We start from the raw sequence: 14333 nt of genomic DNA on the forward strand, positions 1-14333 counted from the left end.
AATCACATAATCTGCATTTAATTCATTTTAATTTAATTTAAATTAGATGAGATTCAATAGACTGTATGTTTTATCCTGGCTCTGTCCCACCTCTTTATGCAAATAAAAAATAAAGTCTTTTTTGGCATAAATCTCAATTCCAGGTGTCTTCTAGGCAATTGTAGAAAAGCCATTTATCTATGAATTCTCCTGAGAAGTTTTTGATTTGTCACTCCACACTATAGCTGCCTATTCCTGATTGTCTCCCATCCAAATATCAATTAAGCCCAATCTTGCTTAGCCTCCAAGCCCAGCCAGTAGGACCTTTTTAGGACACCATACAGAGCCCTGTTGTGTATTCCTTATGTAAGGGATGCTCAGTTCAAGAACAATGTACCCAACTTTCAAAGAGCGGGGAACAAAAATACTGAAAACTTATGTTAACCCATATAGATGACAACATTAATTAAAGGGGACAATGTTTCATTAACAATGATTTCTTATTACCATTGCAAAATTGTACATGAATATTCATTCACCAAAGAGCTGGTGTGCATGTACGTTTGTATGAAAAAGAGTATAACTTTGTTCAGATCTCTACATCTGAAGAGCTGTGGTGGCACAGTAGAATGCAGTATTGCAGGCTGATTCTGCCCATTGCCAGGAGTTCAATCCTGACCAGGTCAAGATTGACTCAGGCTTCCATCCTTCTGAGGTCGGTAAAATGAGGACCCAGATTTTTGGGGGCAATATGCTGACTCTGTAAACTGCTTAGAGGGGGCTGTAAAGCACTGTGAAGCAGTGTATAAGTCCAAGTGCCATTGCTATTGCTGCATGCCAATGCCTAGTGTAATGACAAGGGAGAAAACCTGTATCAGGTCACTAAAAAACAAATAAAGTCAATAGCTGATTAGGTGGAAATTGTATTGAAGATGTACCATGCTCAAGATAGTGTTTGGTAGAGTTCTATGCTGGTTCTTTCCTCTGCATGAGAACCCTAAAACTAGGAGTGCCCATAAGATGGTGTATTTTGTTTTTTTAAAAAAAGTCAAAATGGCAGCCATAACAATGCAATTGAAGCTTCATCTGGTTTTTATGGGCATCATACATACAATGTATACACACACACACACACACGGGCGCGTGCACACACACACACACAAACACCCAAACAGGTAGAACTTCGGTCATATGGCCATGATCATCATCACCTTTTGTTATCATATCCTGTGGGGGCCCTGCTTGAAATGTTTATGAACCCTTAACATTTATTGGATACAAAGCTTAGCACTTGGCTTTCCAAACAGCCAAAGTATCACCTGTTCAGAAGCTACTTAGCTACATTCACATAACACACTTAATCTAGTTATAGAATTAATGCTATTTTCTAAATTCATACAATACTTTGCAATAAATCATAAATAGACAAATAAGCTGTGTTCACACATACTAAACCTATACAGACTAAGCAAGGTTACCACTAACCAACTTTAGTATGCTGTAAAATGCTTCTATTTATTTAACTGAGAGTCTTAAGCATGCTATATGAATTCAGCAATTGTCTTCAGTTGTTTTTTCAGACTTTTCCTAAAATGGGCCAGCTGGAAAGTTGACATTTGAGCTCACTCTATGTAAGTAATCACAAAACTATGTACAGATCACTTGTCTGGAACTAGTTCTAATCAAAAGAATTGAAGCATTATGACCTTGAGACAAGGCAGTGTTTTTAATAGTTAAAAAAGCCCCCCCCCCCAGAGTAAGGTTAGAAATGATTCTGCTCTGAGATATATTTCTTTATTAAATTTATATGGCCAATCAATTCCATAATTGTTCTGAATAACATACATTAAAACAGTATGAAAATAAAATAATAAAGACCAAACAATAAAACATACAACCTAAGATTCCTGTTCGCATAAGAGGTATAAGCATCCTTCTTAGTCCAAAGCCTAGGGCAAAGCCATGTTTTTAAGGATCATTAGAAGAAGAGCAAGGAAAAAATCATATGCATATGATTCTCTGGGGAGATGCTGTTCCAGAAGAGAGACACTGCAATAGACAAGGCCAACTTCTTGGATCCCATTAAATGGCACCATTTGATCAATGGGACTCCCAAGCAAGGCAACTCCCATTGTACACAATGGACATAAACAACTAGAGAGATGATTCCTCAGATAGCCAGGCTCTACATCATGAAAGATTTTGAAGGTAGCAACCAGTACCTGAAATTGTATCGGGAAAGTAGCTAACAACCAACAGAGTTAACAGAGCTCACAAAGCAGATGTTTCATGCTATGGCATGCTCATTACTGCCTGAACTCGCTGCGTCCGGTATTATCTATCACTTCTGAGTAATCTTCAACCCTTTTGGACTATATCACAATATTCCTCATGTGAAATAACCAAGGCATGAGTGACTGTCTGGAGGGGCTCCCTAAGCAAGAATGGTTACAGCTGGCACACAAATTGAATCTGTACGAAGGCTTTCTTATCTGAGCTGCTGCCTGTTTTTTAAGCAAGAGTTTCAAATTTAGAAAATACTTCATAATGTTGAATAATAATAATAATAATAATAATAATAATAATAATAATAATAATTTTATTGTCACTTTGAATGTACACCAATCAGCATACATCAAAATGAAATTTTGATACATACAGCTCTCAAAGGGCCACCACCTCTGATACATACTCTTTGTTCATGGCCAGCTCAAGTTACAGATCTTCCATTTTAGTCTCTAGGGAGCGAATGATGGCAAACAGGACAGATGGAAATGGAGCTCCATGTGGATTATCCCTCAAATTAGCTTGTATTCCTGCACGACAACCTCGCCTCCTTTTCTTTTTCTGATCTTGTCTCTTCCACCTTTTCCTTAAAGAGGCCTCACTCCTTTTCGCCCTTGGAGAACACTGCCACCACCACCAACTCCTCCAAAAGCCTCTCTCCCATCCTCTGGGCCTGCCGACAGCCTCATCCAGTTCCTTCGCTCCATAAGCCCCGGGACCTTTCCTCCTCTGCCTTCTTTGGAAACAGCCCTTATTTGCAATAGAATCCGTTGCTGGGCCAGCAGTCAGATCTTGCTGCTGGCAGAACAATTTCAAACAGCACCAACAACTTTTAATGGTCTCACCAACAGTTCCGAAACAGCTAGAAACTCGCCATGCCAGCAAAGATTGTCAGTCGTATGTTGTATGTTACCTTAGTTCCACCACATTGCTCAAACACATTAAAACCTTCCTGATCATGTGCCTATATCCCTTAATATCCCTCCCATAACTCTTCACCTTCGAGAGCCAATGCAGCCACAGCCGATTCAGGCGCCGCCATCTTAGAACTCATGAATCATGAATAAGGAAATGCAAACCCACTGAGGACTAAAACTAGACATTCTACAAGATTTGATGGTTCCCACACTTAATCCTCATAGTTGGTCCAGAATGATGCCATGAATAATGGTACTAAAAGCCAATGAAAACAAGCCATGGAGAACAAGAATACTTCCAGAAGCCTGGCTTCCAGTTTTGCACAGTAGTGCAGCAGCAAAGGGATCACGGGGCTCTGTACCCTATGGGCAATTTCTGCCTGTTAGGGGACCCTAAATGGGCCTAAAGTCACCCTGTAGGTGACTTTAAGAAAGGAGGGAAGTCCCTCTGAGTGTGGAAAAACAGTAATCAATCTGATTGGTCAGGGGAAAGCCCTTCAGAAACCAGCAGGAGAAAGGCTAGCTTTGGCAAGGAACCAAAGCCCAAAAGCACTATTTTAAACTGATTGTAAACAACATGCTTGGAACTGGGTAAGAACAGTGATTTTCTCTCTTCTAATTAATAATTAATTTCCTGGGAGGGAAAAACCGCAAGAAGCAAAAAGCCTCTGAAAGTGAGAAGGAGGGGGATCTTTGTCCCACCCTCCTACAGACAGAAGCGGCAAATTAAACCTTTTAGTGGGGACAGAAATACATTGAAATGAAATGAATATAAGACTAAATCTGGAAAAATTTGAAATTGGTGGAATGTGTTTTCCCTTTTAAAGCATGAAAATAGAAGAAAACAACTGTTTATTTTGAAAATTGAAAAACAAACTAGTGCTGACATCTTGTGGTGGATAAAAATATTGTGGTTGCTTCAATACAGGAATTGGCAAAGCCCAGGAAAAGATAACTTATTGTTGGTGACCTTTAATGTCTTAAAAACAGAGAATAGCTGTGACCCCCCCCCCAAAGAAAACATCTTGGGCTACCTACAAAGCGAGAATTATAAACTTTAGAAGAAGAAATAATTGATTTTCTGGATTATAAATACTTATTCAACTGTGACTTTAAAGCTGTCTGCAGAGAAAAGAAAACCTTGATATACCAAGAAAAAACAAATACTTTTCGGGAGGAGATGTATGCTATGTTGCAACTAATTCAAACAACAATGATCTCAAACCATGAGGAATTTAAAAATAACTGAAAACATAAATGAATACATCTCCAATTTAACTTTGAAACAAAAAAACTCTCAGAAAATAAAAATAGAGAGTGAGCAGATAAAACAGAAAACTGATGAGCCAGAGGACAGAGATTTAAAGATGGAACCTAACAACAGAAGGAAGTATGACTCAACCCAGATGGGGAAAAAACTTACAGGAAATAATGGACATGTAAAAGATAACTTATACTCTAAGATCACAAAATAAGTCTGAGGACAAGAAAAAAGATTTGACAAAATGGATTACAGAACTTAAGAGACAAAAAATGATAAGAGAAATTAAGAGAGAAAGAAAGGGGGGGAAATTCAATGAATATGAAGAGGTGAAACCTTCCTATAAAAACATCTCATCTGATTTGCCGTTTGTACCCACAACAACATCCATAAGACTGTGGGAAGACTTTTTGATTCAGAGAAACATATTCATTAGGAAAGATGTTTGGCAAAAAAAAAAGGCTAAAGTGAGAATCAAGAAATTAGATGATGGGATCTAGAGGGAATATTTGAAAATTAAACATCTGTTTGAATATGGTTAAAGAAATAGAAAGATTTTGGATATAAATGAATTTTAGTTTAAAAGGGATGAGCCCCTCAAGTAATATAGTATTCTTGATATTAATCTCTTCCAATAAGATAGATAAGATAACCTTTATTGTCATTTTTTTACTGTGGGCACAACAGCACACATCAAAAATGAAATTTAGTTGCCCGCTTTCAAAGTGAAACACATACATGACCCACACCTAAACATACTATGAACATATGTATAGATCCACATCCCTACATATACGTAGCAAATAAATATTAAATACTGTCCATCTTGAATATATAACGGAAGGAGGAAGCTTGAGAGTTCACAAGATTAATGCTGTATGGAATGAAACTATGGCTGAATCTGGATGTTCTGCTACAGATACCACGAAGCCTCCTCCCAGAAGGTAACAAGGAAAACAAGTCGTGAAGAGGATGTGTAGTGTCCCAGATAATCTTACAGACCCTGCTCAAGCAACGCTTCTGTGCTATGTCCTGGATGGGAGGGAGGGAACTGCCAATGATCTTTTCGGCCATTTTCACCACTCTCTGCATCGCCTAAACCAGACTGTGATGCTGTATGACAGGATGCTTTCAATCGTCCCCCTGTAGAAAGTGGTCAGGACAGAGGAAGGAAGATGTGCTTTTCTCGTGCGACACAGAAAATGCAGGCGCTGCTGTGCCTGCTTCACCAGTTTCTCACTGTTGAGCGACCAAGTCAGCCTACTTGTTAGCTGTACACCCAGGAATTTGACGCTGGTAACCATTTCCACAGGTGAATCATTAATGCACAGAGAAGTGTGGCTGAAATCAGCAATGATCTCTTTGGTTTTTCCGGTATTTAAAACTAGACTGTTTTCCTTACACCAGTTCACCAACCACTCAACCTCCTTGAGGTAAGCTTCCACCTTGTCATCCTGAATAAGGCCCACTACTGTTGTATCATCTGCGAACTTCACAATATGGTTGGTGGCAAACCTGGCACAACAGTCATGAGTCAACAGGGTGAACAGTAGCGGACTTAAGACTTAAGACAATCTATCACCATTGCCTAGCAACCATGTCTTCCATTGTGCCATACATCTGTGCACAAAGCTTCTGCTATTTCTACTGGCTTCTGTTACTTCTAGGCACTTGACTATCCAATCATGTGGCAGACTATATTTCATTTAATTAATTTGTAACTCACTTTTATTATTTTACAAATAACTCAAGCTAGCCAAAATATCCAACACACTTTCCTCCTCCTATTTTCCTTGCAACAAATATAAAGTTATTTCATCTAGATTAAAATTGATATGTTTTTAACTCTGGTAATCCTTTACGGATTTTTCCTGATGTTAAAACTGAAATGATAAAGCTTTATGGATTTATTTATGGATAGAAGCTGGGATATAACTTACTAAAATTGTTTATACTTGTAATGCAGGAGAAAGCCATTTCTTTATGTGTTTCTTTTCTTTTTCATTATTATATTCTCTTTTTTTCTTTTCTGTTTTTATTTTTTCTTTTCTATGCTTCCTATATTTCTTTTTCTTATTTATTTATTTTTATTATTCTTATTGTAATTTTAATAAAATTACTATTAAAACAATTTATAATTTAGAAGCAATTATAGGAGACTATAGGTAGTCCTCAACTTACGACCACAATTGAGACCAAATGTTATGTTGCTAAGTGAGATATTTGTTAAGTGAGTTTTGTCCCATTTTACAGCTTTTCTTGCCACAATTGTTGTGAATCATTCCAGTTGTTAAGTTAGTAATCCAATTGTTAAGTGAATGTGGCTTCCCCACTGACTTTGCTTGTCAGAAAGTCACGTAAGTTGATCACATGACCCCGGGACACCACCAACCATCATAAATATGAACCAGTTGCCAACCATTTGAATTTTTATCACATGACCATGGAGATGCTGCAATGGTCATAAGTGTGAAAAATGGTCATAAGTCACTTTTTTCAGTGCGGTTGTAACTTTGAACAGTTACTAAACAAAGTGTTATAAATTGAGGATTACCTGTATTAAGCTGATATCCAGCCTCTGTTAATTCTTCTAGCATAGAAAAAGGTCCTAACTTTTTACTGGAATCTACCTAAACCTTGTAATTTCCATTTCAGAGGAACCATTTCTTCCTTCCAGCCAAATGTGGATTGACTAAAGTTTTCCCACCAGATCCACTCTGAATTATTTGACCTCATAGAGTCCTTTCTCAAATACTTCAGTGCTATCAAGAGACCACACCATACAATCATCTATTAAAGAAATTATCTAAATAAAATTGGATTAACAGACCTGTTTTGGAATTGTACTACTCAGGTAATAATAGATCATAGTTTTTGTTGTGTACTTCATTCACGAGAGAGTAATGAAGACACATGGCGATGTTAAACAAAACGCTTTATTCTCTTCCACAACAACCGAGCAAAAGCAAAAGGCACGCAGGCCTTTTTATATGGCCAGAAGCCCGAACAGTGTCAACCAATAGGAACAGAGCGTTTCATGCCTTGCGCATGCGCGCAAGGCCGGCGCCGCTCTGTCTGGTCCCGGGCAGTTTTTGGAATGCCCAGGACCAATGCAACATCCCGAGCCTGCTTTTGGAGGCTCAGGACACAACACCCCTCCCCCCTAGATGGAGCATACTTCACGCACACACGTGTGTGTCGTGCAATGGGAAGAGTGGCGTACAGTTGTATTATTCAAATGCAAAGAGTGTGGAATACACGAGGCTGCCCGCAGGCAAACCCTTTCACTATTTGTTATTGGGAATAAATGTATCCGAAATCAATAAACTAGTACAGATAACCCACTCACGAGTTATTCCCTTTACTCAGAGGTCTCCTGAGCCGGTCCTCATGAGTTGACAGCAACCTCACAAAATCTCTCAGATGTTTGGGTGGGCACTTTGCCCGCTGCGACCTCCGAAAGGCCGTAGAGATTGCCTGGCCCGCCTGCTCGCCCACCAGGCTAGGCAGGCCAGGAAGTTGCTGCTCTGAGTTCCCAGGTGACCCTGGCGAGGGTGCCTGGCCTACCTGCTTGCCTACCAGGCTAGGCAGACCAGGACTTTGCTGCCCCAAATACCCAGTTGACCCACTCAGCTGCTGGCTGGCTAGACCCACTAAGTCCAAGCCAGCATACCTTGGAGGGGTGGAAGTCCCCGGGTCCACAATGGACCCCTCTTGGGAACACTGTCCCTTGAGCCCAAGGCCAGCAGATGGAGAATCCTGGGTAGCGGAAGTGCCCCAGTACTCAGTGGCCCCCAAGCACGAGACAAAGGTGCCCGAGTCAGGAGTCATTCCCATGGCAACCCCCTTTGCTGGTGACTTCCTTTTGGGAGAAATTGCTGAATTAGGCAAGCGCCCCTGGTGGAATTCCATTTCTCTTGCAGTTTGTGATTTGTGTGGATACCCCCGGTTAGTCTCCCCGTCTGGAGCACTATCTGTCATATGTGAATACTGTGGATACCCCCGGTGTGACTCCCTGTCTGGAGTGATTATAGATGTGTGGGATGATCCCCTATCCAATGAATTCCTATTTGGAGCACTTGCGGAACCTTGGGATGAATCCCAAGCAGCCTCTGTAACAGCTAGTGAGGGCCTGTTAGGCCTGGACAACTGCGACCCAGAATGCATATTATGGTCCTCCTCCCCCCCCAGAGCAGAGCCAGGAGAGGAAGGGTGAGTCCAATCTCCAACGCAGTTGGTCTATGTGCCTGTGAAGAACGCGGCCGTCCCCCAGGGCAACTTTGTAGGACAATGGCCCCGAGACCTTGCAGACCACAGCTGTGACCCAGAGATGTCCAGGCCCATAGTTTCTTGCCCAAACTGGATCACCCACCTGGAGTCTCCTAGGTGCCCGTGGTTGTGACACTTGTGAAGCCACCCGGTCAGGGTGCAGCCTGTCCAGTTTAGTAATGAGGCGGCGACCCCAGCGGAGTTCAGCAGGGCTCTTCCCTGTAGCTGTGCGTGGTGTGGTGCGGTGTGCAAGAAGGAAATCTGCTAACCTGTGATGCCAGTTACCATAAGTCAGTTTCTTGAGAGCATCTTTAGTGGTACGCACCATTCTCTCTGCCAGTCCATTGGAGGATGGATGGAAGGGAGCCGATGTTGCATGCCGGATCAGGTTGTCTTGAAGGAAAGCCTGGAACTCAGAAGATGTAAATTGAGGACCATTATCAGAGACCAGAACATCTGGAAGACCGTGTGATGCAAAAATTCCTCTCAACACCTGGATGGTCCTGGCAGTAGTAGTGGAGGAAACAGGAACAACCTATAGCCACTTGGAATGGCTATCAACAACTACCAGGAAGAATTGCCCCTGAAAGGGCCCAGCATAATCTATATGCACTCTAGATCATGGGGTTTGAGTTTCCTCCCACCTATGTACTGGGGCCTGAGACATTTCAGGCCATGACTGTTGGCACACTTGGCACCCGTGCACCTGGGCCTCGATGGCTTTATCTAGCCCAGGCCATCAAAGATGGCTGCGCGCAAGCGCTTTCATCCTTACTATACCAGGATGTCCCTCATGCAGAGAGATCAAGATTCTAGACCTCAATGAGGCTGGGATCACTACCCTGCTACCCCATAACAGACAACCCTTGAAAGTGGAAAACTCATGGTTCTTGTGCCAGAAGCTTTGGAACTCAGTATCTGGGCACTTGTCAGGCCAACCTGACAACACCCATGTCAACATGCGTGTAAGCGTGTGATCAGTGGCAGTTTCTGCAGCCACATCCCTAGCATTGAGGGGAGACTCAGGCAACTCCTGAATGGAGAGAATATTAATGGCTGGAGCAGGGGCTGGCTCTAATTGGTTCAGGGGTAATCTGCTCAGGAAATCTGCATGGCCCATTTCTTTTCCAGGTTTGTGAACTAATGTGTAGTCATATGCTGACAGGAAAATGGACCATCTCAGCATACGAGGGGAAATGATATGTGGGGTCTGTTTGTTGGTGGTAAACAACCCTAGCAAAGGCTTATGGTCAGTATAGATCGTGAAATGGCGGCCATATAAGAAATCATGAAATTTCTTTATGCCAGTCACTATGGCCAAGGCTTCCCTGTCAATTTGAGCGTAATTTCGGTCTGCAGAAGACAGAGTCCTTGAGTAATAGGCTACAGGGACCTGTGTCCCATCAGCCTTCAGATGGCTAAGTACAGCCCCCACCCCATAAGGAGATGCATCACATGCGATGCACACAGGCAGTTGCTCATTGAAATGCGCCAACACAGCATTAGAAGTGAGCAAGGCTTTAACCTCATTGAAACTCTTTTCATGGACTTTAGTCCACTGCCACAGAGCCTGCTTGTCTAAGAGCCTGTGTAACGGCTCTGCCACTGCAGCTTTGTGTGGGAGAAATGCATGGTAAAAATTTAATAGGCCCAAAAAGGCTTGCAGCTCTCTTGGACTTGGGGCTTGGGGCCTGTTGAATAGCTTGTAGTTTAGCTTCAGCAGGGTGAAGACAGCCCTTAACCTTTCTGCTAAATTTTGAGATGACTCCCCAGCAATGAGGACGTCATCAAAGTAGGGACAGACCCCAGGAATACCTCGAAGTGTGCTCTCCATGACACTTTGGAATATGCCAGGGGCTACATTTACCCCAAATTGCAGTCTCTTGACCTTGAATGCCCCCCTGTGAGTTACAATAGTCTGGGCCTCTGCAGCTGCCTCATCAACAAGTAGCTGTTGATAGGCCTGTGCCAGGTCAAGCTTCGCAAAAATGCGCCCCCCCTTGAGGGAAGCCAGGATGTGACTTACCACAGGCACTGGATAAGCGTGCTGTTGCAGTGCTTTATTCAGTGTGCACTTATAGTCTGCACAAATACGTATTTCCCCATTAGCCTTTAGACGCGTTACTATGGGGGTTTCCCATGGACTAGAATCCACAGGCGCTAGAATGCCCTGCTGGAGCAATTTGTCCAGCTCAGCATCAATCTTGCCTTTGAGGGCAAAGGGTACCCTCCTCGGCTTAACCCTAATGGGCGTGATTGTTGGGTCTAACCGTAACGAAATGGGAGGCCCCTTGTAGGATCCTAGCTCTGAACTAAACACATCTGCAAACTCCTTGCAGACTTCTGCAAGGTCCAGCGTTTGCAAGCTGTGCAGCCCAGTTACCTGGATTCCCAGAGCCTTGAACCAATCGAGTCCAATAAGACTCGTACGTTCACCCCCAACAACCACCACATCTAGGGGACCTTCAAAATCCTTATACTGTACCCTAAGGGTGGCCTCCCCCTTAACGCACACCATAGAATTCTGAAAATCAGTGAGTATTATATTGGATGGCCTGAGTTTAACTCGAAGGCCACTACAGCTACAAATCTTTTTAAAAGTAGTAATTGAAATAATGGAAAGAGCGGACCCTGTGTCCAACTCCATCCGTAAGGGAACTCCTTGCAACTTTACGTTAATGGAAAGTTTCTTCTTAAGGGGCTTGTGTGTCCCTGTTCTTAGAATACTCCTGCGCGATGCGCAGAAGCCCACCCTGTTTTGGCTGGGGACCCTGGTACCTTTCTGAAGTAATTCTTCCCGAGGTTGAATCTTCTGGCGACCCAAACAGACGGATGCAATGTGGCCTTGCCTGCCACACGCCCTGCAAATGGCAAAGCGAAACCTGCAGTCAGCTCGCTTGTGGCATCCTCCGCACCCGAAGCATTGAAGCGATGCTGGGGCCTTGACCGGACATCCCTTCTGCCTTCTCTCCGCTGGCTGATGGAGTCTGTCGACCTCATCAGGATCCTCCTCTAATCCTTCTCGAGCGTCCTCTTGATGGATGGTAGCTGTGTCAGGAGGATTCTTGGCAAGGCGCTAGGCCTTCACAGCCCCGCCTGCTGCTTCCTCAGCTGCTACCTCTCGCAACGCATCTTGGAAGGAGACATCTTCTTTTGCAAACAGCTTTTGCTGTAAGTCTCTGCTCCTTAAGCCACAGACAAATCTATCTCGCAGCCTCTCTTCCAGATCCTTGAACTCACATGGTCTGGCTGCTTGCCTTAAGGCCGCAATAAAGTCCGCAGCAGATTCACCCGGCCTCTGGTCTCTCTGCTCGAATGCGTGCCTCCAAGCAATGATGGATAACTTCGACTGGAAATGCTCCCTCAACATTTTCTTCAAGTCAGCTTATGTTACTGACTCCAGAGGTGCAGGGGCCACCAGATTTTCTGCGATGTCAAAAGCTTCTTGTCCACAGGCACACAAAAGAGTTGCTGCCTTTAGGCTGTCTTCTCTAATCTGATTTACTCTGAAGTAGTTCTCCACCCATGCTACGTAGGAATTCCATCTCTCTGGGTGGGAGACATCAAAATCAGTCAAGCGGCCAATCTTCGACATTGTAAACTTTACGACCTTCACCACTCGCTTCCTCTGCAGGCTGTGAATTGGGGAAAGGGTTCTTTAGGCGAGCTCAACCTCCAGCGACGCTGTACTGGCAGGCTGGGACGCTGATTCAAACGCCGTCTTCCCCTCTTCAGACTTCCTGGGTAAGTCTTAAATCTTTTCTTTAGCTTGCAAAGGAATCCCATCCTCATCACCAGGGTTGTGTACTTCGTTCACGAGCGAGTAATGGCAATGTTAAACAAAACACTTTATTCTCTTCCACAACAACCGAGCAAAAGCAAAAGGCACGCAGCCTTTTTATATGGCCAGAAGCCCGAACAGTGTCAACCAATAGGAACAGAGTGTTTCGCGCCTTGCACGTGCGCACAAGGCCAGCGCCGCTCTGTGTGGTCCCAGGCAGCTTTTGGAATGCCCGGGACCAATGCAACGTCCCGAGCCTGCTTTTGCAGGCTCAGGACACAACAGTTTTACTGTATTATTTCTCCAGAATTGTTCTAGTTATTAAGGTCAGAACTATAAACATATTTGCAAAGTATTCAATTTGCTTGCTGGAATATGTTTATTTTGTGTTCTAGTAGCCTGTAAAATATAGCATATGGAAAAACAATTTGAAGATACTTTTGAGAAATGTAATAGTTGGACATCTATACATCTGGATTTAGGAATTCCACACAGCATGAATAGGAATATTAAAAATACAGGAATGTAGCATGCTATAAATTTTTATAGGCAACTTCTCCATCCTGGTATGCATATATCATATTTATCCAAATACATTTCAATTAAAAGTGGGCTTTCCTCATACATTATGGTTCATGTTTATACATGCTTGCTCAAAAAAAATCCATGTCCTGGAGAACTAAAGGAACTGTATGGTTTCAGATTCAAAAAGTGATGCATTGTTATTTGTTTTACATTGTACAAAGGAAAGTAATATCTTTCTATCTGCATATGTATAATATTTATTATCATGCTCATTTCAATGTACCTGTATGTTTTCAAAATATTTGAATTTCACCTGATGCTAATCTTTTCCTATTTTGTATTATGTGATCAAGATCTTTATTCTTACAAATAAAAGAAGACTGTGTATGAGCAAGAACAAAAGTTTATTCATCTTTAAAGTACAAAAAAAATCACCCTGCATTAATGGATAGAAAATACTTTATGAAAACATCTGCGGTTTTGGACTATAGTAACATTTCCACTAAAGTAGAACTGATATGTGCCAAAATTCAAAAGATTTTCCACTGAATTAAAAATACAATTTATCTTGTACTATTTTCTCACTGAAAGTTAAGATTTCCCAGTAAAAAAAAATGCATCTGTTTCACCTTGTTAGGACAGATACATACAATAGCAGGAAAGGAGAACATAGCAAAGCTTTTCAGAACAACGACTCAGCGAACACCTACAGGCAAACAAAGTCATTACTAAAAACCAACATGGGTTTGTCAAAAACAGATCATGCCAGACAAATCTTATTGCATTCTTTGACCAGGTGACAAAATTAGTGGACCAGAGGAATGCTGTGGATATAATTTACTTGGACTTCAGTAAGGCATTTGACAAAGTAGATCACAACCTACTACTTGATAAGATAGAAAAATGCGGGTTAGACTGCATCACCACCAGATGGATCCGTAGCTGGCTGACCGGCCGTACTAGCATGTGGTCCTCAATGGAACCGCATCTACATGGAGGGAAGTGTGTAGTGGGGTGCCCCAGGGCTCTGTTCTGGGCCCAGTGCTCTTCAACATCTTTATCAACGATCTGGACGAGGGGATGAAATTCAATGGTGAAAAAAGTAAGGTTTAGGCAAGAAAAACCAAATGTACGGGTATAGTATAGGGGGTACCTTGCTCAATAGTAGTAATTGCGAGATGGATCTCGGAGTCCTAGTGGACAATCATTTAAATATGAGCCAGTGGTGTGCTGCAGCTGCCAAAAAAGCCAACACAGTACTAGGCTGCATTAACAGAGGGATAGAATCAAGATCATGTGAAGTGTTAATACCACT

General features: G+C 42.6%; 1 protein-coding gene across 1 annotated transcript in view; it reads right to left on the reverse strand.

Moving 5' to 3' along the window:
• The window catches only part of LOC107286069 (collagen alpha-6(VI) chain), a 64378-nt gene extending 61071 nt beyond the window's left edge, over positions 1-3307 (reverse strand). The window contains exon 1 of the mRNA XM_029283821.1: positions 3265-3307. Coding sequence (XP_029139654.1) covers positions 3265-3307 — 43 coding nt within the window. The remainder of the gene's footprint in view (positions 1-3264) is intronic.
• Between the last annotated feature and the right edge of the window lie 11026 nt (positions 3308-14333).

This window comes from Protobothrops mucrosquamatus, unplaced genomic scaffold (assembly GCF_001527695.2).
Source record: "Protobothrops mucrosquamatus isolate PMUCROS unplaced genomic scaffold, P.Mucros_1.0 scaffold243, whole genome shotgun sequence".
Taxonomy (NCBI): Eukaryota; Metazoa; Chordata; class Lepidosauria; order Squamata; family Viperidae; genus Protobothrops; species Protobothrops mucrosquamatus.